Source organism: Colletes latitarsis, chromosome 1, assembly GCF_051014445.1.
Source record: "Colletes latitarsis isolate SP2378_abdomen chromosome 1, iyColLati1, whole genome shotgun sequence".
NCBI lineage: Eukaryota > Metazoa > Arthropoda > Insecta > Hymenoptera > Colletidae > Colletes > Colletes latitarsis.
In genome coordinates, this window is record NC_135134.1 from 11,796,685 (window position 1) to 11,820,990 (window position 24,306).

Consider the following 24,306-nt stretch of genomic DNA (forward strand, 5'->3'; position numbering starts at 1 on the left):
ACCTAACCGAGACATAACAGGCGTTATCCTCTAAAATATTTATCGCATCTATGTTTAATTGACTGGTTGGGTGTGGTACCGCATTACTACGTGACACAAACCAGAAGAAGCCCAGGATCTGGCCCACAAGTTTGCGAAAAATGCGAAAGTACGAGCCAGATGTTTGCAAATACCAGAACTAACCCAGACATAACCAGCGTTATCCTCTAAAACACTAATCGGAACCAGCTTTTATTGACTGTTTCAGTGTGGTACCACATTACTACGTGGTCCAAGCCTGAAAAAGGCCTGGATCTGGCCAACAAGTATGCGAAAAATGCGAAAGTATGAGCCAGATGATTGTAAATACCAGAACTAACCCAGACGTAACCTGCGTCATCCTCTAAAATACTATTCGGAACCAGCTTCTATTGACTGCTTCAGTGTGGTACCACATTACTACGTGATACAAAGCAGAAAAAGGCCAGAATCTGGCCAACAAGTAAGCGAAAAATGCGAAAGTACGAGCAAAATGAGGGCAAATACCAGACCTATCCCAGACATAGCCGGCGTTATCCTCTAAAATATTTATCGCAACCAGGTTTAATTGACTGTTTCAGTGTGGTCCCACATTACTGCTTGGTCCAAGCCAGAAAAAGGCCAGGATCTGGCCAACAAGTGTGCGAAAAATGCGAAAGTATGAGCCAGATGATTGCAAATACCAGAACTAACCCAGACATAACCAGCGTTATCCTCTAAAACACTAATCGGAACCAGCTTTTATTGACTGCTTCAGTGTGGTACCACATTACTACGTGGTCCAAGCCTGGAAAAGGCCTGGATCTGGCCAACAAGTATGCGAAAAATGCGAAATTACGATCCAGATGAGTGAAAATCCGAGACCTAACCGAGACATAACCTGCGTTATCCTCTAAAATTTTAATCGCAGCCAGGTTTATTTGACTGTTTCAGTGTGGTACCACATTACTACGTGATCCTAACAATAGTAAAACACAGGGTCTGGCCATTGAAGTATGCGAAAAATGCGAAAGTACGGGCCAGATGAGGGCAAATCCCTTACCTAACCGAGATATAACCGGCAATATCCACTAAAATATTAATCGAAACCAGGTTTAATTGACTGTTTCGGTGTGGAATGTCATTATTACGGGATCCAAACCAGAAAAAACCAAGGATCTGGCCAACAAGTATGCGAAAAATGCGAAAGTACGAGCCAGATGAGGGCAAATCCCAGACCTAACCGAGACATAACCGGCGTTATCCTCTAAAATATTAATCGCAACCAGGTTTAATTGACTGTTTCAGTGTGGTCCCACATTACTACTTGGTCCAAGCCAGAAAAAGACCAGGATCTGGCCAACAAGTATGCGAAAAATGCGAAATTACGATCCAGATTAGTGAAAATCCCAGACCTAACCGAGACATAACCGGCGTTATCCTCTAAAATATTAATCGCAACCAGGCTTAATTGACTGTTTCGGTGTGGAACGTCATTATTACGGGATCCAAACCAGAAAAAACCCAGCATCTGGCCAACAAGTATGCGAAAAAAGCGAAAGTATGAGCCAGATGATTGTAAATACCAGAACTAACCCAGACGTAACCTGCGTCATCCTCTAAAATACTAGTCGGAAACAGCTTCTATTGACTGTTTATGTGTGGTACCACATTACTACGTGATACAAACCAGAAAAAGCCCAGGATCTGGCCAACAAGTATGCGAAAAATGCGGAAGTACGAGCCAGATGAGGGCAAATACCAGACCTAACCGAGACATAGCCTGCGTTATCATCTAAAATACTAATCGGAACCAGCTTCTATTGACTGTTTCAGTGTGGTCCCACATTACTGCTTGGTCCAAGCCAGAAAAAGGCCAGGATCTGGCCAACAAGTGTGCGAAAAATGCGAAAGTATGAGCCAGATGATTGCAAATACCAGAACTAACCCAGACATAACCAGCGTTATCCTCTAAAACACTAATCGGAACCAGCTTTTATTGACCGCTTCAGTGTGGTACCACATTACTACGTGGTCCAAGCCTGGAAAAGGCCTGGATCTGGCCAACAAGTATGCGAAAAATGCGAAATTACGATCCAGAAGAGTGAAAATCCGAGACCTAACCGAGACATAACGGCGTTATCCTCTAAAATATTAATCGCAACCAGGTTTAATTGACTGTTTCGGTGCGGAACCTCATTACTACGGGATCCAAACCAGAAAAAACCCATGATCTGCCCAACAAGTATGAGAAAAATGCGAAAGTACGAGCCAAATGAGGGCAAATACTAGACCTAACCCAGACATAACCGGCGTTACCCTCTAAAATATTAATCGCAACCAGGTTTAATTGACTGTTTCGGTGTGGTACCACATTACTACGTGGTTCGAGCCAGAAAAGAACCCAGGATGTGGTAAACAAGTATGCCAAAAATGCGAAAGTATGTGGCAGATGATTGCAAATACCATACGTAACCCAGACATAACCAGCGTCATCCTCTAAAATACTAGTCGGAACCAGCTTCTATTGACTGTTTATGTGTGGTACCACATTACTACGTGATCGAAACCAGAAAAAGGCCAGGATCTTGCCAATAAGTGTGCGAAAATTGCGTAAGTACGAGACAGATCAGGGCAAATCCCAGGCCTAACCGAGAAATAACTGGAGTTATCCTCTAAAATATTAATCGAAACCAGGTTTAATTGACTGTTTCAGTGTGGTCCCACATTACTACGTGATCCAAACCAGAAGAAGCCCAGGATCTGGCCAACAAGTATGCGAGAAATGCGAAAGTACGAGCCAGATGGGGGCAAAGCCCAGACCTAACCGAGACATAACCGGCGTTATCCTCTAAAATATTAATCGCAACCAGGTTTATTTGACTGTTTCGGTGTGGAACGTCATCATTACGGGATCCAAACCAGAAAAAACCCAGCACCTAGCCAACAAGTATGCGAAAAAAGCGAAAGTATGAGCCAGATGATTGCAAATACCAGAACTAACCCAGACATAACCAGCGTTATCCTCTAAAACACTAATCGGAACCAGCTTTTATTGACTGTTTCAGTGTGGTACCACATTACTACGTGGTCCAAGCCTGAAAAAGGCCTGGATCTGGCCAACAAGTATGCGAAAAATGCGAAAGTACGGGCCAGATAAGGGCAAATCCGAGACCTAACCGAGACATAACCTGCGTTATCCTCTAAAATACTATTCGGAACCAGGTTTTATTGACTGTTTCAGTGTGGTACCACATTACTACGTGGTCTAAGCCTGAAAAAGGCCAGGATCTGGCCAACAAGTAATGCGAAAAATGCGAAATTACGATCCAGATGAGTGAAAATCCCAGACCTAACCGAGACATATCCGGCGTTATCCTCTAAAATATTAATCGCAACCTGGTTTAATTGACTGTTTCTGTGTGGAAACTCATTACTACGGGATCCAAACCAGAAAAAACCCAAGATCTGGCCAACAAGTATGCGAAAAACGCGAAAGTATAAGCCAGATGATTGCAAATACCAGAATGGACCCAGACGTAACCTGCGTTATCCTCTAAGATACTATTCGGAACCAGCTTCCATTGACTGTTTCAGTGTGGTACCACATTACTACGTTATACAAAGCAGAAAAAGCCCAGGATCTGGCCGACAAGTATGTGAAGAATACGAAAGAACGAGACAGATGGGGGCAAATCCCAGACCTAACCGAGACATAACCGGCGTTATCCTCTAAAATATTAATCGCAACCAGGTTTAATTGACTCTTTCGGTGTGGTACCGCATTACTACATGATCCAAACCAGAGAAAATGTAGGATCTCTCCAACAAGTATGTGAAAAATGAGAATGTATGTGGCAGATGATTGCAAATACCAGACGTAACCCAGACCTAACCGGTGTTATCCTCTAAAATATATATCGAAACCAGCCTTCATTGTCTGTTTCAGTGTGGTACCACATTACTGCGTGATCCACACCAGAAAAAGCCCAGGATCTGGCCAACAGGTATGCGAAAAATGCGGAAGTACGAGCCAGATGAGGGCAAATACCAGACCTAAGTCAGACCTAACCGGCGTTATCATCTAAAATATTGATAGAATCCAGGTTGAATTGACTATCTCAGTGCGGCACCACATTAATACGTGATCCTAACCAGAAAAAAGGCCAGTAGCTGCCCAACTAGTATGAGAAAAATACGTAAGTACGAGCCAAATAAGGGCATATCCCAGAACTAACCGAGACATAACCTGCGTTATCCTCTAACATACTAATCGGAACCAGCTTTTATTGACTGTTTCAGTGTGGTACCACATTTCTATGTGATCCAAACTAGCAAAAAGCCTAGGATCGGGCCAACAAGTATACGAAAAATGCGAAAGTACGGGCCAGATGAGGGCAAATCCCAGACCTAACCGAGACATAGCCTACGTTATCATCTAAAATACTAATCGGAACCAGCTTCTATTGACTGTTTCAGTGTGGTACCACATTATTACGTGATCCAATCCAGAAAAAGCCCAGTATCTGCCCAACAAGTATGAGAAAAATACGAAAGTACGAGCCAAATGAGGGCAAATACTAGACCTAACCCAGACATAACCGGCGTTATCCTTTAAAATATTAATCGCAACCAGGTTTAATTGACTGTTTCGGTGTGGTACCACATTACTACGTGGATCGAGCCAGAAAAGAACCCAGGATGTGGCAAACAAGTATGCCAAAAATGCGAAAGTATGTGGCAGATGATTGCAAATACCAGACGTGACCCAGACATAACCAGCGTTATCCTCCAAAATATTAATCGCAACCAGATTTAATTGACTGTTTCAGTATGGTACCGCACTACTACGTGAGCGAAACCAGAAACAGGCCAGGATCTTGCCAATAAGTGTGCGAAAATTGCGGAAGTACGAGACAGATGAGGGCAAATCCCCGACCTAACCGAGAAATAACCGGAGTTATCCTCTAAAATATTAATCGAAACCAGGTTTAATTGACTGTTTCGACCCTGGAAAACGACGAACCCAACCCAGGGATTTTGTAACGAAGGCTCCCTGTAGGTTGGGGTTCTGAACCGTACAATAGCCAAGCAGAGAATCAAGAAATTCTCTCGGTTCTCAAACACGACCACTGATTTCAGCAATACGTGTTTGTCCGTCACAACGGTGGCGATAATCAAGCACTGTTTAAGTGCAATCTGATTATATTCAGCCACCGATGGCGGGTTATGAAAATTACTCAAGTTATCGAGTAAATTTTCCCGTTCCTATGGTTCAGTTACCGCGGAAATCGAGATATTCTCACGAAACCGTAGGGTACGAAATTCGACTGGACGTGATTCTTTCGAATCCGCAGCAGTCTCTGTCTTGTACCGTTTCGGTTAAGTGGATCCACGATCGTATTAGACGAATCTAATTAATCGTATGTATCGATTCCGACAGATTGACGAGGTCGGCTCAGGCGATCCGCACTCGTCGAGAACCAGATAGCAAGTGCTCCCGAGACATACCTGCTTAACCGTGGCCACGAGGGAGGGGAAATTTTCATCTCGTGGCGCTATCTGGTCTAAGCTGTCTGTCTCTTATTAATTTTGTATCCTCTCTGTAATTTTGGCGTATGAACACGTGTTCTCAGGGAACCGTTACTAGGCCGATCGCGTGATTTGTATCGAAAGTAAGTTTGTAGTTTTTCTACACGGTATTGCTCGAAACATATTACGCCGCAGAGAAGGCTCTGGAATGTCGCGTAAACTGAGAATACCGTATAAGAAACTTTCTGCTTTTTCTATCGATCACGCGACGGTTTAACCGACTTTTCAAACAACGAATTAACGCGTTATTTAAACATACCGCCCCCCTTGCACGGTCCGTGCATTAAACAAAGGAGCGGTAATTCGCGGTTTTTTCGACACAGAGAGGATTTTGTTCACTTAATTAACAAAATTAAGTTACTTACTTCGACGATGACGCCTGGCTGCTTGCCTGCTGCTCCTGCAGCAGCTTCAGGGAGGTGAGGACCACCTCCGTTAGGGAGTTGTCCCGCCGCTGGCCATCACCGGAGGGTTGCCGGGCCCTCGCCCTTGCCTTTCGTCGCTGCTCACTGCGGCGCCAGGACCTCCCTGTTTCCCGGGGCACCGGGTTCTCCCTGACTGGCCGCTTCCTCGACGAGGTCGGCTTTGTCGGCGGGGGCGGCCCGGTTGGCGTTGGTGGCGGCTGAACGGCCGTTGTCGTCGCGCTCTTTCGGGCCTTTAGCGGCCGAAAGTTACAGGCGACGAGCCGGCCACATGGTGCCCATTTTAGATGAAAGTGGCCGCTTTCGGCCGGACATTTATATCGTTTGGTGGTCCACGGTATATGGGCCGGCACACGTATTAACTCCGGCCCCATGTATACGTCGTAGGTCGGCAAAGTGCCGACGGTGGCGGCTGGCGGTTCTTTTTCGGGATCCGCTGCCTCGGTGGTCCTGTTTTCTGGGGCGGTTGAAGTCGAGGCCACTGCTTCGGGCTCCTCCGCCTCCTTGGTGCTTTTGGGGGCGAACACTTCCCCCAATTTGAGGAGGCGCCCAAACTGCGCCTCCATTTCCGGGTCAATACGGTTGGACCCCACTACCGTTATTACACTCTCGTCGCTCGACATTGTTTCCGCTTGATTTGATCCGGAACTGAACCGATTCGGTCCGCGGATCCTGCTTTTAAAGCCGTGGATCCCGGGGAATCGGGGAATCGCTCCCTTCCTCAATTCTTGACGGGATGGTAGGGTATGGTACCCCTCTGTCCGTATCCCTCAGCTGAGACTTGTAGAACGTGTGAGACAACACCAGGATTGTGTCAATGGTCTTTCTCACTCTACTGTGTCTCTTTGTCTAGCGGAATTCGGGATTTCTTATGTCCCGATAGCGTCGTCGACGTTTGTTGTCGTTACCGACTCTTCCACGGGCAATTTACACAGACGTGTAATAGGACGTGTGTAGGTGGACGTTGCTGTGCGAACTTTAACTACACGCACACGCCTGTCTTTACCCGGGAATGTTTCCTCGATTCTCCCCATTTCCCATTGATTTGGGGGGAGAAGAGGATTTTGCACTAACACCAAATCGTTTGGTTTTAGCTGTGCGTGGGCGGTATGCCACTTATAGCGGTTCTGGAGGTGCGTGAGATAATCACGCGTCCAATGCCTCCAGAGTTGCTCGTGGAATTTCTGTATCGCTCTCCAACGTGTAAGGCGGGAGAGTTTTTCAGTTTCCACGGACTCGAACGGAAGTGCATTTATCGGACTTCCAATCAAGAAGTGGCCCGGTGTGAGAGGCGCATAATCCTCAGGGTTATCGCTTAAAGCGGAAATCGGTCGAGAATTCAAGCTCGCTTCGATCTTGCAGAGTAATGTCTGCATTTCCTCGCTTGTAGGCGCGAAATCGCCGAGGGTGCGTTTGGGGTGATGTTTCACCGATTTCACACCGGCTTCTTGCATACCGCCGAAATGAGGTGCACTAGGTGGATTAAATTTCCACGTAATACCCTTCTGGCTGCACTTATTGCGCATTTCCTGTGTATTGTACACGATATTGAAATGTTCTCGCAATTCTCGATCCGCTCCGACGAAGTTTGTTCCGTTGTCACTGAACATGCAGGACGGAACTCCTCGACGAGCGATAAATCGATCCAAGGCGGCCAAAAATGCACTTGTTGTGTAATCATGCACGAGTTCGATATGCACGGCTCTTGTAGCGAAGCAGACGAATACTGCTATGTAAGGTTTATGAGCTGCTTTTCCTCGACCGGCGGAGTCGCGGACACGGTATGGTCCAGCGTAATCTACTCCGCAGTTCGAAAAAACTCGTGCCTCGCGACTGCGTTCCAGAATTAAATCCTGCATTATCTGCGTAGAGGCGTTTGCTTGCCATCTCACGCATCGTATGCAATTATGGATAACCGTACGCGCCGCGTTACGACAACCGATGATCCAGAATTTCTGTCTCACCGTGTACATGGTTAATTGCAAACCCCCGTGTAACGTATCAACGTGACATTGCCGGATTATCATGTTAGAAACATGATGCTTTGGCAGAATTACCGGGTGTTTTGTTTCCCATGCAAGTGCTGCATTCTCCAGCCTTCCACCCACTCGCAAGACGTCTTTTTCGTCGAGGAAAGGGTTGAGGCTTTTTAACGGAGACTTTGCAGGAATTCCCTTCCGCTTTTTTAAGCTTTGGTACTCTTCCGCAAAGTGCATGCGTTGTAAATAGCGCACAATTCTTTCTGTTGCACGCTGTAATTCCGGTGCTTCGACGATTTTGGCACCGAAAGACCGCCGCTCCCCGTCCCACGTCCTTTTTAGACGAAGACAGTAGGCGGTTACGCGGAGTAGCTTACTCCATTTGGAAAATCGGAATACAAAATCCCATTCCTTTTGTGGAGTTGCTACGAGGGTATGCGATACGCGCTTACCCTCCTCGGTCTCGATCGAAGCGGGCATTTTTGGCCAATTTTCTTCCGCTTGTCGAAGCCACGTCGGCCCGGAAATCCAGAGCTCCGACTGAAGGAGTTCCGACGCGTCCACCCCACGCGAATTTAGATCCGCGGGGTTCGAGCGCGTGGGAACATGATGCCATTCAGCGTTCGGGAGTAATGTCTGGATTTTCGACACTCGGTTGGCGATTACAACCTTCCATGTCGATGCATGCTTCCTTAACCAAGCCAATGCAATCGTGGAATCTGTCCAGCAGATTACGCGGTGCACTTTTATCGGAAGTGACCGCTGCACGTGCACCACCAGCTCGGAGAGGAGTGCCGCCCCGTTTAATTCGAGGACTGGGATGGACTGCGTTTTAATCGGAGCGACTCGCGTTTTTGCCATCAGCAACGTCGTAAAAATTTCGTTGCTTATCGTCGTCACGCGTAAATACGTGACGGCCGAATAGGCCGCGAGCGAAGCGTCGCAGAATCCATGCAATTCTACTGACACCGTATCAGCTCCGAAACGTATCCATCTAGGAATTTTTAGCTCCTTTAAGCTGCTCCAATCCGTACAGAACGCATTCCACGTTTTTTGCGTATTCGCGGAGATTTGATCGTCCCACTGGATTTTCTCCAGCCACTGAGACTGCATCAAAATCTTCGCGCGAATTACAACCGGCGAGAGCCAGCCGAGCGGATCGAAGAGCTTGGCAATTTCCGAAAACAAATTTCTTTTTGTCATCGGTGATGCCGAGGGTTGGAACCGTTGGAGATTGAAATAGAAATAATCTCCAGACGGTATCCATCGTAAACCGAGCGCTTTTAGTTCAGAATCATCGAACAAAGTGAGGTCAACGGCGTGGGAGTGAGCGCTGTGGGGAATATTTCGCAATAATTGTGGCGAATTTCCTGCCCACTTCCTCAGCTCAAACCCGCCTCCTTGGAGGAGCTCGCAGACTTGTGTGCGGATTTTCTCCAACAAGGATTTATCAGGTGCTCCCAGGAATACATCGTCGACGTAAATGTCCTTCTCGAGAATCGGAGCGGCAAGCGGAAATTTCTTTCCATCCTGTTCCTTTAATTCGAGGAGGGTACGCATCGACAAGTACGGGGCGCACGCCGTTCCGCATGTAACGGTATTTAACTCGAACGCTACCAGCTGTTCGGTTTCGGGTGCATTCCATACTATGCATTGAAAACGACGATCCTCAGGGGCGACGAGAATCTGTCGAAACATCTTCTCGATATCAGCCACCAACACGTATTCGTACAAACGCCATCTCGTTAATACCGAGGTAATATCGTTTTGTAATTTCGGACCTACGTGTAGGATGTCGTTTAGGGAGCGTCCACCCACTGTCCTGCTGGTCGCATTAAAGACGACTCGCAATTTGGTGGTCGCGCTGTCCGTGCGAATGACCGCTCGGTGCGGAATGTAAAGTCTAGTTTGGTCAATAGGTTCGATACGCGACATATGACCTAAAGACTCGTATTCCGCTAGAAACTCTGCGTATTCTTTACCGAGAGTCGGATTCGTGTCCAGTTTCTTCCTCAGCCTTGTGAGAGCGGAAAGCGCGATATGGAAGGAATTTCCCAACGCTTCTTCCGGTCTCGGGCAATTGAGGGGGAGTCGGACTACAAACCGCCCAGTTTCGTCACGGGTAACGGTTTTTTGAAAGAATGCTTCGCACTCCTCTTCTGCTTTGGTATGCGTGGAGGTTGCGGGAATTTCTTCCATTTCCCAGAACTTTCGAACCGCTTGATCCAGCGATTCGAGTACGGTGCAGTGCAGCGACTGCACCGTGTTCTGCGCACCACTTGCTGCGTTTGTCGGCCCGGATATCACCCAGCCGAATGCAGTTTCTTGTGCAATGGGACCTGCATCGTTTATGCGACGGAATTCCGCTCGCATAATCTGTGCGTATAAGTCCGCACCGATCAAAATTTCAATGGTTTGATCCGATGCGGGGTCGGGGTCGGCAAGCGGTAATTCCAGGAACGCTTCGTATCCGAGCGTTCCTACCGATGGAGTCGCGTAGGTCGTGATTTGAGGCACGACGTACGCATCAGCCACACACATCGGTTTCTCACCGTCTTTTGCGCCGAGACTCATTCCGACACTGTACTTTATCGATCGGGTTCGGTCACCCCCTAGGCCCGTCACCGTAGCTGGGGTTTTCCTCCGCGCGAGTTTGAGGTCATTCACCAAACTCGCGGATATGAAGGACGTTTCCGATCCTTGATCGAGTAGGGCGCGCGCGATTCGCGTCGTGCCATTTTTGCCGAACACTTTAACTCGGGCGGTCGCTAATAGCACTGGCCTCGGTGCGCCTGTATCAAGAGCGGTACAGTGCGACGTAGAGGCGGGCGTTGTTTTAGCACTCGCCGAAGTGTTGGGTTTCGGCCTCGATTTCGTAGGCCGACGGGATTGGTCATTAAGACGCCGCTCTTCCCGGTTGCCGACCTCACTTTTTGGTTACGGCTTAGTCGGTTGAGCTTCCCGTTTTACCTCGAAGTGCAGCAGGGAATGGTGCATCCCGCCGCACGTCGTACATGCCATGGAGTTTTTGCATTTGGTCACCGTATGAGTGGTGCCCAGGCACTGGATGCACCACCGGCGACCTTTCACATACTGACTGCGCATTTTTGCAGTCAATATTGCAAAATTTCGGCAGTTCGGCAAACTGTGCGGCCCGTTACAGAATCCGCACAATTGAGTGGGCGTTGTTCCAACCTGCCTGACGTTATCGGAACCCGTTCGTCGTGGCTGTTCAGCCTGGACGTTTTCCATGACAACGTTATGGCTTCTCACGTTCTTCGAGGCGGCGCTGACTTCCCACGCCGCGCTTCGATTACGCGTGGATTTTGTTGGAAGCCCCAAGGCAGCTTTTCTGCGCTCCTCGTTCATGGAGAGCAAGGCACGTGACCGTTTGTCCACGAATTTCCTTACGTCCTCGAACGTAGGATAATCGGGCGAGAGGTCTAGCGTTTTTTGCCATTCCAGCTCCATTTCGGGGGTGAAGTGTTGCTTCACCCAATGAGCGAGCAGCCAGTCTCGTTGCTGTTCTGGTGTGCCCTTTGTATCCAGAACAGCGATTGCTTGGGTGCAACCCACGGTCACTTGTTGCATGCTGGACAAGTCGTTCATATCGATGGGCTTCAGATATAGAAGCTTGTCCAGTAGTTTCCCAGTGACTATGCGTGGGAGGCCGAATTCGGTCTTCAGCCTCGTCCACGCTTCCGTGAAGTTGCGACCCACGACTGGAAGGGAAGCAACGATTGCTGCAGCCGGCCCCTCAAGGCAGGCATTTAGAAAATACAATCGTTGGATGTCTCCCAACGCAGCATTGTTAATTACCCCGGCGGTAAACAGATCCTCAAAGTGTTTCCACTCTCGAGGATCACCTCCGAATTTGGGTATTCGCTGCTTGGGGAGCTCGATCGGTACGTTGCATGGTTCGACCGATACCGCTGTTCTTTTGTCAGTGGTGAGTTGGTCGATTTCCGTGCTTACGAGATCCATGTATTCGTGGAAATCGTTTTCGGCGGCTACGATAATATTCTGTTTAAAGAAATCGTAGTTTTGTCTTTGCGCCGGCTTTAAGAGCTTGCGCACGGCCGTATACCGATCGTTTAACTCCTTCCATTGTGTTTTGGCAAAATCGAGCTTTTCCTCGAGAAGTCTCACCGAGTAATTCGCTCTGCCAGTTTTCCTCAGGTTAGTACCCAATTTGCTTAGGCGGTAGGTGATTTCGCACATGGTCTCTATGTGCTCATCAGCTTCCGTCCACATGGTTTCTTTAGCCACGGCCATTGTTGGGTTTTATCGAGGATTAATCAGCTCGAACTAACCTCTCACGTGGATATTCGACACGTGTGATTTACTGTACCTTTCCCAATTCCTCTCAACCTCGTGTTAAATCCGGCTCGAAGGACCTTTGTTAAAATAGGTACGAGTATGTGCAAAGGTTGTGAAAAGACCTTGTCTCGTACCCTTTAACGAAGTTTGGTCCGGATCACGAGGGATTGGGAATATGGGGGAATGTGAATGTACAGTTTATAATTTTCTTTCGCCTAGTCCAATGGACTGGCCGTTTATTAAGATGAAAGATTCAAAAATTAAATAAACGTAAAAAAGAAAATTAACGAAAATTAAATTTATATTTGTGATTTTTTAAAAATTGCAGGAAAAAACCCCGAGCTGATGGCTCGGGAAAAAAACCTGCGCCGCCGTCGGCCCCTACGGCTCTCGTCTCGGTCTTCTGTAATCAAAAGAAATACCGAAATCCGGCGGTTAATACCTGACAACGCTCGGTGCGTCGTCTGACTCGCTCTAATCCCCTCGCTCCTCCTTCCGTTTACGGTAAACAGGAGCGGGATTCTTACACAGCGATACACAACTGTGTTAGTGGACTGTATTATTATTTCAACGTTTCAGATTTTGGAAACGTTGAATTGCAGATGGGGAAGACGAGATTCGAATGTCTATCTTCCCACTGCTGCAGGCTTGGTTTTTGCAGGAGAGGACAACAAGTGGAGGTTGTAAGGCTCCAAAGGTTGTCAACTCCGCGGTCCCTCGCCGTTCCCTGGTCCGTACGGGACCGGTGTGATGCAGAGCCTTAACTGCGCAGAAGCGACTGATTATTAAGGTTCTAACACCACGGGTCCCTTTGAACGTAGTTCTACGTCGAGTGTCCGTACCCACTGACGATCTGGAACCCACGCTCGAGCAGGTCGAAACTAGCCGAGATATTTACCCAGGGAATGCCAATAAGGCCCCTATCGGGTGTTATCCCAAACTTTTGTTTCGACCCTGGAAAACGACGAACCCAACCCAGGGATTTTGCAACGAAGGCTCCCTGTAGGTTGGGGTTCTGAACCGTACAATAGCCAAGCAGAGAATCAAGAAATTCTCTCGGTTCTCAAACACGACCACTGATTTCAGCAATACGTGTTTGTCCGTCACAACGGTGGCGATAATCAAGCACTGTTTAAGTGCAATCTGATTATATTCAGCCACCGATGGCGGGTTATGAAAATTACTCAAGTTATCGAGTAAATTTTCCCGTTCCTATGGTTCAGTTACCGCGGAAATCGAGATATTCTCACGAAACCGTAGGGTACGAAATTCGACTGGACGTGATTCTTTCGAATCCGCAGCAGTCTCTGTCTTGTACCGTTTCGGTTAAGTGGATCCACGATCGTATTAGACGAATCTAATTAATCGTATGTATCGATTCCGACAGATTGACGAGGTCGGCTCAGGCGATCCGCACTCGTCGAGAACCAGATAGCAAGTGCTCCCGAGACATACCTGCTTAACCGTGGCCACGAGGGAGGGGAAATTTTCATCTCGTGGCGCTATCTGGTCTAAGCTGTCTGTCTCTTATTAATTTTGTATCCTCTCTGTAATTTTGGCGTATGAACACGTGTTCTCAGGGAACCGTTACTAGGCCGATCGCGTGATTTGTATCGAAAGTAAGTTTGTAGTTTTTCTACACGGTATTGCTCGAAACATATTACGCCGCAGAGAAGGCTCTGGAATGTCGCGTAAACTGAGAATACCGTATAAGAAACTTTCTGCTTTTTCTATCGATCACGCGACGGTTTAACCGACTTTTCAAACAACGAATTAACGCGTTATTTAAACAATTCGAAACCAGGTTTAATTGACTGTTTCAGTGTGGTCCCACATTACTACGTGATCCAAACCAGAAGAAGCCCAGGATCTGGCCCACAGGTATGCGAAAAATGCGAAAGTGCGAGCCAGATGAGGGCAAATCCCAGACCTAACCAAGACATAACCGGCGTTATCCTCTAAAATATTAATCGCAACCAGGTTTAATTGACTGCTTCGTTGTGGAACCTCATTACTACGGGATCCAAACCAGAAAAAACCCAGGATCTGGCCAACAAATATGCGAAAAACGCGAAAGTATGAGCCAGATGATTGGAAGTACCAGAACTAACCCAGACATAGCCAGCGTTATCCTCTAAAATACTATTCGGAACCAGCTTCTATTGACTCTTTCAGTGTGGTAATACATTACTACGTGATACAAACCAGAAAAAGCCCAGGATCTGGCCAACAAGTATGCGAAAAATGCAAAAGCACGAGCCAGATAAGGGCAAATCGCAGACTTTACCGAGACATAACCGGCGTTATCCTCTAAAATATTAATCGCAACCAGGTTTAATTGACTGTTTCGGTGTGGTACCGCATTACTACGTGGTCCGAGCCAGAAAAAGGCCAGGATCTGGCCAACAAGTATGCGAAAAATGCGAAGGTGCGAGCCAGATGAGGGCAAATCCCTGACCTAACCGAGACATAACCGGCGTTATCCTCTAAAATATTAATCGCAACCAGGTTTAATTGACTGTTTCAGAGTGGTCCCACATTACTACGTGATCCAAACCAGAAGAAGCCCCGGATCTGGCCAACAAGTATGCGAAAAATGCGAAAGTACGAGCCAGATGAGGGCAAATCCCAGACCTAACCGGGAGATAAACGGCGTTATTCTCTAAAATATTAATCGCAACCAGGTTTAACTGAATGTTTCGGTATGGAACCCCATTACTACGGGATCCAAACCAGAAAAAACACAGGATCTGGACAACAAATATGCGAAAAACGCGAAAGTATGAGCCAGATGATAGCAAATACCAGAACAAACCCAGACATAGCCAGCGTTATCCTCTAAAATACTAGTCGGAACCAGCTTCTATAGACTGTTTCAGTGTGGTACCACATTACTACGTGATACAAACCAGAAAAAGCCCAGGATCTGGCCAACAAGTATGCGACAAATGCGAAAGTACGAGCCAGATGAGGGCAAATCGCAGACATAACCGAGACATAACCGGCGTTATCCTCTAAAATATTAATCGCAACCAGGTTTAATTGACCGTTTCGGTGTGCTACCGCATTACTACGTGACGCAAACCAGAAAAAGCCCAGGATCTTGCCAACAAGTGTGCGAGAAACGCGAAAGTATGAGCCAGATGATTGCAAATACCAGAACTAACCCAGACATAACCAGCGTTATCGTCTAAAATACTAATCGGAACCAGCTTTTGTTGACTGTCTCAGTGTGGTACCACATTACTACGTGATCCTAACAATAGAAAAACACAGGGGCTGGCCATTCAAGTATGCGAAAAATGCGAAAGTACGAGCCAGATGAGGGCAAATTGCAGACTTAACCGAGACATAACCGGCGTTATCCTCTAAAATTTTAATCGCAACCAGGTTTAATTGACTGTTTCAGTGTGGTACCACATTACTACGTGATCCTAACAATAGAAAAACACAGGGTCTGGCCATTCAAATATGCGAAAAATGCGAAAGTACGAGCCAGATGAGGGCAAATTGCAGACTTAACCGCGACATAACCTGCGTTATCCTTTAAAATACTATTCGGAACCAGGTTTAATTGACTGTTTCGGTGTGGAAACTCATTACTACGGGATCCAAACCAGAAAAAACCCAAGATCTGGCCAACAAGTATGCGAAAAACGCGAAAGTATGAGCCAGATGATTGCAAATACCAGAATGAACCCAGACGTAACTGGTGTTATCCTCTAAAATATATATCGAAACCAGCCTTCATTGACTGTTTCAGTGTGGTACCACATTACTGCGTGATCCAAACCAGAAAAAGCCCAGGATCTGGCCAACAGGTATGCGAAAAATGCGGAAGTACGAGCCAGATGAGGGCAAATACCAGACATAAGTCAGACCTAACCGGCGTTATCATCTAAAATATTGATAGAATCCAGGTTGAATTGACTATCTCAGTGCGGTACCACATTAATACGTGATCCTAACCAGAAAAAAGGCCAATAGCTGCCCAACTAGTATGAGAAAAATACGTAAGTACGAGCCAAATAAGGGCATATCGCAGAACTAACCGAGACATAACCTGCGTTATCCTCTAAAATACAAATCGGAACCAGCTTTTATTGACTGTTTCAGTGTGGTACCACATTTCTACGCGATCCAAACCAGCAAAAAGCCTAGGGTCGGGCCAACAAGTATACGAAAAATGCGAAAGTACGGGCCAGATGAGGGCAAATCCCAGACCTAACCGAGACATAGCCTGCGTTATCATCTAAAATACTAATCGAAACCAGCTTCTATTGACTGTTTCAGTGTGGTTCCACATTATTACGTGATCCAATCCAGAAAAAGCCCAGGATCTGCCCAACAAGTATGAGAAAAATACGAAAGTACGAGCCAAATGAGGGCAAATACTAGACCTAACCCAGACATAACCGGCGTTATCCTCTAAAATATTAATCGCAACCAGGTTTAATTGACTGTTTCGGTGTGGTACCACATTACTACGTGGTTCGAGCCAGAAAAGAACCCAGGATGTGGCAAACAAGTATGCCAAAAATGCGAAAGTATGTGGCAGATGATTGCAAATACCAGACGTAACCCAGACATAACCAGCGTTATCCTCCAAAATATAAATCGCAACCAGATTTAATTGACTGTTTCAGTATGGTTCCGCACTACTACGTGATCGAAACCAGGAAAAGGCCAGTATCTGGCCAACAAGTATGCGAGAAATGCGAAAGTACGAGCCAGATGGGGGCAAATCCCAGACCTAACCAAGACATTACCGGCGTTATCCTCTAATATATTAATCGAAACCAGGTTTAATTGGCTGTATCGGTGTGGAACTTCATTATTACGGGATCCAAACCAGAAAAAACCCAGCATCTGGCCATCAAGTATGCGAAAAAAGCGAAAGTATGAGCCAGATGATTGCAAATACCAGAACTAACCCAGACATAACCAGCGTTATCCTCTAAAACACTAATCGCAACCAGGTTTAATTGACTGTTTCGGTGTGGAACCGCATTACTACGTGATACAAACCAAAAAAAGGCCAGGATCTTGCCAATAAGTGTGCGAAAATTGCGGAAGTACGAGACAGATGAGGGCAAATCCCAGACCTAACCGAGAAAAAACCGGCGTTATCGTCTAAAATATTAATCGCAACCAGGTTTAATTGACTGTTTCGGTGTGGAACCCCATTACTACGGGATCCAAACCAGAAAAAACACAGGATCTGGCCAACAAATATGCGAAAACGCGAAAGTATGAGCCAGATGATAGGAAATACCAGAACAAACCCAGACATAGCCAGCGTTATCCTCTAAAATACTATTCGGAACCATCTTCTACTGACTATTTCAGTGTGGTACCACATTACTACGTGATGCAAACCAGAAAATGCCCAGGATCTGGCCAACAAGTATGCGAAAAATGCGAAAGTACGAGCCAGATGGGGGCAAATCGCAGACTTAACCGAGACATAACCGGCGTTATCCTCTAAAATATTAATCGCAACCAGGTTTAATTGACTGTTTCGGTGTGCTACCGCATTACTACGTGACACAAACAAGAAAAAGCCCAGGATCTTGCCAACAAGTGTGCGAGAAACGCGAAAGTATGAGCCAGATGATTGCAAATACCAGAACTAACCCAGACATAACCAGCGTTATCGTCTAAAATACTAATCGGAACCAGCTTTTATTGACTGTCTCAGTGTGGTACCACATTACTACGTGATCCTAACAATAGAAAAACACAGGGTCTGGCCATTCAAGTATGCGAAAATGCGAAAGTACGAGCCAGATGAGGGCAAATTGCAGACTTAACCGAGACATAACCGGCGTTATCCTCTAAAATTTTAATCGCAACCAGGTTTAATTGACTGTTTGGGTGTGGAACCTCATTACTTCGGGATCCAAACCAGAAAAAACCCAGGATCTGGCCAACAAATATGCGAAAAGCGCGAAAGTATGAGCCAGATGACGGCAAATCCCAGACCAAACCGAGACATAACAGGCGTTATCCTCTAAAATATTTATCGCAACCAGGTTTAATTGACTGTTTGGGTGTGGTACCGCATTACTACGTGACACAAACCAGAAGAAGCCCAGGATCTGGCCCACAAGTATGCGAAAAATGCGAAAGTACGAGCCAGATGATTGCAAATACCAGAACTAACCCAGACATAACCAGCGTTATCCTCTAAAACACTAATCGGAACCAGCTTTTATTGACTGTTTCAGTGTGGTACCACATTACTACGTGGTCCAAGCCTGAAAAAGGCCTGGATCTGGCCAACAAGTATGCGAAAAATGCGAAATTACGATCCAGATGAGTGAAAATCTCAGACCTAACCGAGACATAACCGGCGTTATCCTCTAAAATATTAATCGCAACCAGGTTTAATTGACTGTTTCGGTGTGGAACCTCATTACTACGGGATCCAAACCAGAAAAAACCCATGATCTGGCCAACAAGTATGCGAAAAACGCGAATGTATGAGCCAGATGATTGTAAATACCAGGACTAACCCAGACGTAACCTGCGTCATCCTCTAAAATACTATTCGGAACCAGCTTCTATTGACTGTTTCAGTGTGGTACCACATTACTACGTGATACAAAGCAGAAAAAGGCCAGAATCTGGCCAACAAGTAAGCGAAAAATGCGAAAGCACGAGCAAAATGAGGGCAAATACCAGACCTATCCCAGACATAGCCGGCGTTATGCTCTAAAATATTAATCGGAACCAGGTTGATTTGACTGTTGCAGTGTGGTACCACATTACTACGTGGTCCAAGCCTGAAAAAGGCCAGGATCTGGCCAACAAGTAATGCGAAAATTGCGAATTTACGATCCAGATGAGTGAAAATCCCAGACCTAACCGAGACATAACCGGCGTTATCCTCTAAAATATTAATTGCAACCAGGTTTAATTGACTGTTTCGGTGTGGAACCCCATTACTACGGGATCCAAACCAGAAAAAACACAGGATCTGGCCAACAAATATGCGAAAAACGCGAAAGTACGAGGCAGATGAGGGCAAATACCAGACCTAACCGAGACATAGCCTGCGTTATCATCTAAAATACTAATCGGAACCAGCTTCTATTGACTGTTTCAGTGTGGTACCACATTACTACGTGATACAAACCAGAAAAAGCCCAGTAGCTGCCCAACAAGTATGAGAAAAATACGAAAGTACGAGCCTGATGAGGGCAAATACCAGACCTAACTCAGACCTAACCGGCGTTATCCTCTAAAATATTGATAGAATCCAGGTTGAATTGACTATCTCAGTGCGGCACCACATTAATACGTGATCCTAACCAGAAAAAAGCCCAGTAGCTGCCCAACAAGTATGAGAAAACTACGAAAGTACGAGCCAAATGAGGGCAATTCCCAGAGCTAACCGAGACATAACCCGCGTTATCCTCTAAAATACTAATCGGAACCAGCTTTTATTGACTGTTTCAGTGTGGTACCACATTACTACGTGATCCAAACCAGCAAAAAGCCTAGGATCTGGCCAACAAGTATACGAAAAATGCGAAAGTACGGGCCAGATGAGGGCAAATCCCAGACCTAACCGAGACATAGCCTGCGTTATCATCTAAAATACTAATCGGAACCAGCTTCTATTGACTGTTTCAGTGTGGTACCACATTATTACGTGATCCAAACCAGAAAAAGCCGAGGATCTGCCCAACAAGTATGAGAAAAATACGAAAGTACGAGCCAAATGAGGGCAAATACTAGACCTAACCCAGACATAACCGGCGTTATCCTCTAAAATATTAATCGCAACCAGGTTTAATTGACTGTTTCGGTGTGGTACCACATTACTACGTGGTTCGAGCCAGAAAAGAACCCAGGATGTGGCAAACAAGTATGCCAAAAATGCGAAAGTATGTGGCAGATGATAGCAAATACCAGACGTAACCCAGACATAACCAGCGTTATCCTCCAAAATATTAATCGCAACCAGATTTAATTGACTGTTTCAGTATGGTACCGCACTACTACGTGATCGAAACCAGAAAAAGGCCAGGATCTTGCCAATAAGTGTGCGAAAATTGCGGAAGTACGAGCCAGATGGGGGCAAATCCCAGACCTAACCGAGACATAACCGGCGTTATCCTCTAAAATATTAATCGAAACCAGGTTTAATTGGCTGTTTCGGTGTGGAACGTCATTATTATGGGATCCAAACCAGAAAAAACCCAGCATCTGGCCAACAAGTATGCGAAAAAAGCGAAAGTATGAGCCAGATGATTGCAAATACCAGAACTAACCCAGACATAACCAGCGATATCGTCTAAAATACTAATCGGAACCAGCTTTTATTGACTGTCTCAGTGTGGTACCACATTACTACGTGATCCTAACAATGGAAAAACCCAGGATCTGGCCATTCAAGTATGCGAAAAATGCGAAAATACGGGCCAGATGGGGGCAAATCCCATACCTAACCGAGATATAACCGGCAATATCCTCTAAAATATTAATCGAAACCAGGTTTAATTGACTGTTTCGGTGTGGAATGTCATTATTACGGGATCCAAACCAGAAAAAACCCAGGATCTGGCCAACAAGTATGCGAAAAATGCGAAAGTACGAGCCAGATGAGGGCAAATCCCAGACCTAACCGAGACATAACCGGCGTTATCCTCCAAAATATTAATCGCAACCAGATTTAATTGACTGTTTCAGTGTGGTCCCACATTACTGCTTGGTCTAAGCCAGAAAAAGGCCAGGATCTGGCCAACAAGTGTGCGAAAAATGCGAAATTACGATCCAGATTAGTGAAAATCCCAGACCTAACCGAGACATAACCGGCGTTATCCTCTAAAATATTAATCGCAACTTGGTTTAATTGACTGTTTCGGTGTGGAACGTCATTCTTACGGGATCCAAACCAGCAAAACCCAGCATCTGGCCAAAAAGTATGCGAAAAAAGCGAAAGTATGAGCCAGATGATTGCAAATACCAGAACTAACCCAGACATTACCAGCGACATCGTCTAAAATACTAATCGGAACCAGCTTTTATTGACTGTTTCAGTGTGGTACCACATTACTACGTGATCATAACAATAGAAAAATCCAGGATCTGGCCATTCAAGTATGCGAAAAATGCGAAAATGCGGGCCAGATGGGGGCAAATCCCATACCTAACCGGGATATAACCGGCAATATCCTCTAAAATATTAATCGAAACCAGGTTTAATTGACTGTTTCGGTGTGGAATGTCATTATTACGGGATCCAAACCAGAAAAAACCCAGGATCTGGCCAACAAGTATGCGAAAAACGCGAAAGTATGAGCCAGATGATTGTAAATACCAGAACTAACCCAGACGTAACCTGCGTCATCCTCTAAAATACTATTCGGAACCAGCTTCTATTGACTGTTTCAGTGTGGTACCACATTACTACGTGATACAAAGCAGAAAAAGGCCAGAATCTGGCCAACAAGTAAGCGAAAAATGCGAAAGCACGAGCAAAATGAGGGCAAATACCAGACCTATCCCAGACATAGCCGGCGTTATGCTCTAAAATATTAATCGGAACCAGGTTGATTTGACTGTTGCAGTGTGGTACCACATTACTACGTGGTCCAAGCCTGAAAAAGGCCAGGATCTGGCCAACAAGTAATGCGAAAAATGCGAATTTACGATCCAGATGAGTGAAAATCCCAGACCTAACCGAGACATAACCGGCGTTATCCTCTAAAATATTAATTGCAACCGGGTTTAATTGACTGTTTCGGTGTGGAACCCCATTACTACGGGATCCAAACCAGAAAAAACACAGGATCTGGCCAACAAATATGCGAAAAACGCGAAAGTACGAGCCAGATGAGGGCAAATACCAGACCTAACCGAGACATAGCCTGCGTTATCATCTAAAATACTAATCGGAACCAGCTTCTATTGACTGTTTCAGTGTGGTACCGCATTACTACGTGATACAAACCAGAAAAAGCCCAGTAGCTGCCCAACAAGTATGAGAAAAATACGAAAGTACGAGCCTGATGAGGGCAAATACCAGACCTAACTCAGACCTAACCGGCGTTATCCTCTAAAATATTGATAGAATCCAGGTTGAATTGACTATCTCAGTGCGGCACCACATTAATACGTGATCCTAACCAGAAAAAAGCCCAGTAGCTGCCCAACAAGTATGAGAAAACTACGAAAGTACGAGCCAAATGAGGGCAATTCCCAGAGCTAACCGAGACATAACCCGCGTTATCCTCTAAAATACTAATCGGAACCAGCTTTTATTGACTGTTTCAGTGTGGTACCACATTACTACGTGATCCAAACCAGCAAAAAGCCAAAGGATCTGGCCAACAAGTATACGAAAAATGCGAAAGTACGGGCCAGATGAGGGCAAATCCCAGACCTAACCGAGACATAGCCTGCGTTATCATCTAAAATACTAATCGGAACCAGCTTCTATTGACTGTTTCAGTGTGGTACCACATTATTACGTGATCCAAACCAGAAAAAGCCCAGGATCTGCCCAACACGTATGAGAAAAATACGAAAGTACGAGCCAAATGAGGGCAAATACTAGACCTAACCCAGACATGACCGGCGTTATCCTCTAAAATATTAATCGCAACCAGGTTGAATTGACTGTTTCGGTGTGGTACCACATTACTACGTGGTTCGAGCCAGAAAAGAACCCAGGATGTGGCAAACAAGTATGCCAAAAATGCGAAAGTATGTGGCAGATGATAGCAAATACCAGACGTAACCCAGACATAACCAGCGTTATCCTCCAAAATATTAATCGCAACCAGATTTAATTGACTGTTTCAGTATGGTACCGCACTACTACGTGATCGAAACCAGAAAAAGGCCGGGATCTTGCCAATAAGTGTGCGAAAATTGCGGAAGTACGAGCCAGATGGGGGCAAATCCCAGACCTAACCGAGACATAACCGGCGTTATCCTCTAAAATATTAATCGAAACCAGGTTTAATTGGCTGTTTCGGTGTGGAACGTCGTTATTATGGGATCCAAACCAGAAAAAACCCAGCATCTGGCCAACAAGTATGCGAAAAAAGCGAAAGTATGAGCCAGATGATTGCAAATACCAGAACTAACCCAGACATAACCAGCGATATCGTCTAAAATACTAATCGGAACCAGCTTTTATTGACTGTCTCAGTGTGGTACCACATTACTACGTGATCCTAACAATGGAAAAACCCAGGATCTGGCCATTCAAGTATGCGAAAAATGCGAAAGTATGAGCCAGATGAGGGCAAATACCAGACCTAACCGAGACATAGCCTGCGTTATCATCTAAAATACTAATCGGAACCAGCTTCTATTGACTGCTTCAGTGTGGTACCAACATTACTACGTGGTCCAAGCCTGAAAAAGGCCAGCATCTGGCCAACAAGTAATGCGAAAAATGCGAAATTACGATCCTGATGAGTGAAAATCCCAGACCTAACCAAGACATAACCGGCGTTTTCCTCTAAAATATTAGTCGCAACCAGGTTTAATTGACTGTTTCGGTGTGGAACCCCATTACTACGGGATCCAAACCAGAAAAAACACAGGATCTGGCCAACAAATGTGCGAAAAACGCGAAAGTATGAGCCAGATGAGGGCAAATCCCAGACCAAACCGAGACATAACCGGCGTTATCCTCTAAAATATTAATCGCAACCAGGTTTAATTGACTGTTTCAGTGTGGTACCACATTACTACGTGATCCTAACAATAGAAAAACCCAGGATCTGGCCACTCAAGTATGCGAAAAATGCGAAAGTACGGGCCAGATGTGGGCAAATCCCATACCTAACCGAGATATAACCGGCAATATCCACTAAAATATAAATCGAAACCAGGTTTAATTGACTGTTTCGGTGTGGAATGTCATTATTACGGGATCCAAACCAGAAAAAACCCAGGATCTGGCCAACAAGTATGCGAAAAATGCGAAAGTACGAGCCAGATGAGGGCAAATCCCAGACCTTACCGAG

The 24,306-nt window shown here is 45.9% G+C and overlaps 1 protein-coding gene across 1 annotated transcript; it reads right to left on the bottom strand.

Moving 5' to 3' along the window:
- Positions 1-10,927: 10,927 nt before the first annotated feature.
- LOC143342835 (uncharacterized) lies at positions 10,928-12,265 on the bottom strand. The gene has a single exon (XM_076767118.1). The coding sequence runs from the start codon at positions 12,263-12,265 to the stop codon at positions 10,928-10,930; it is 1,338 nt and encodes a 445-aa protein (XP_076623233.1).
- Between the last annotated feature and the right edge of the window lie 12,041 nt (positions 12,266-24,306).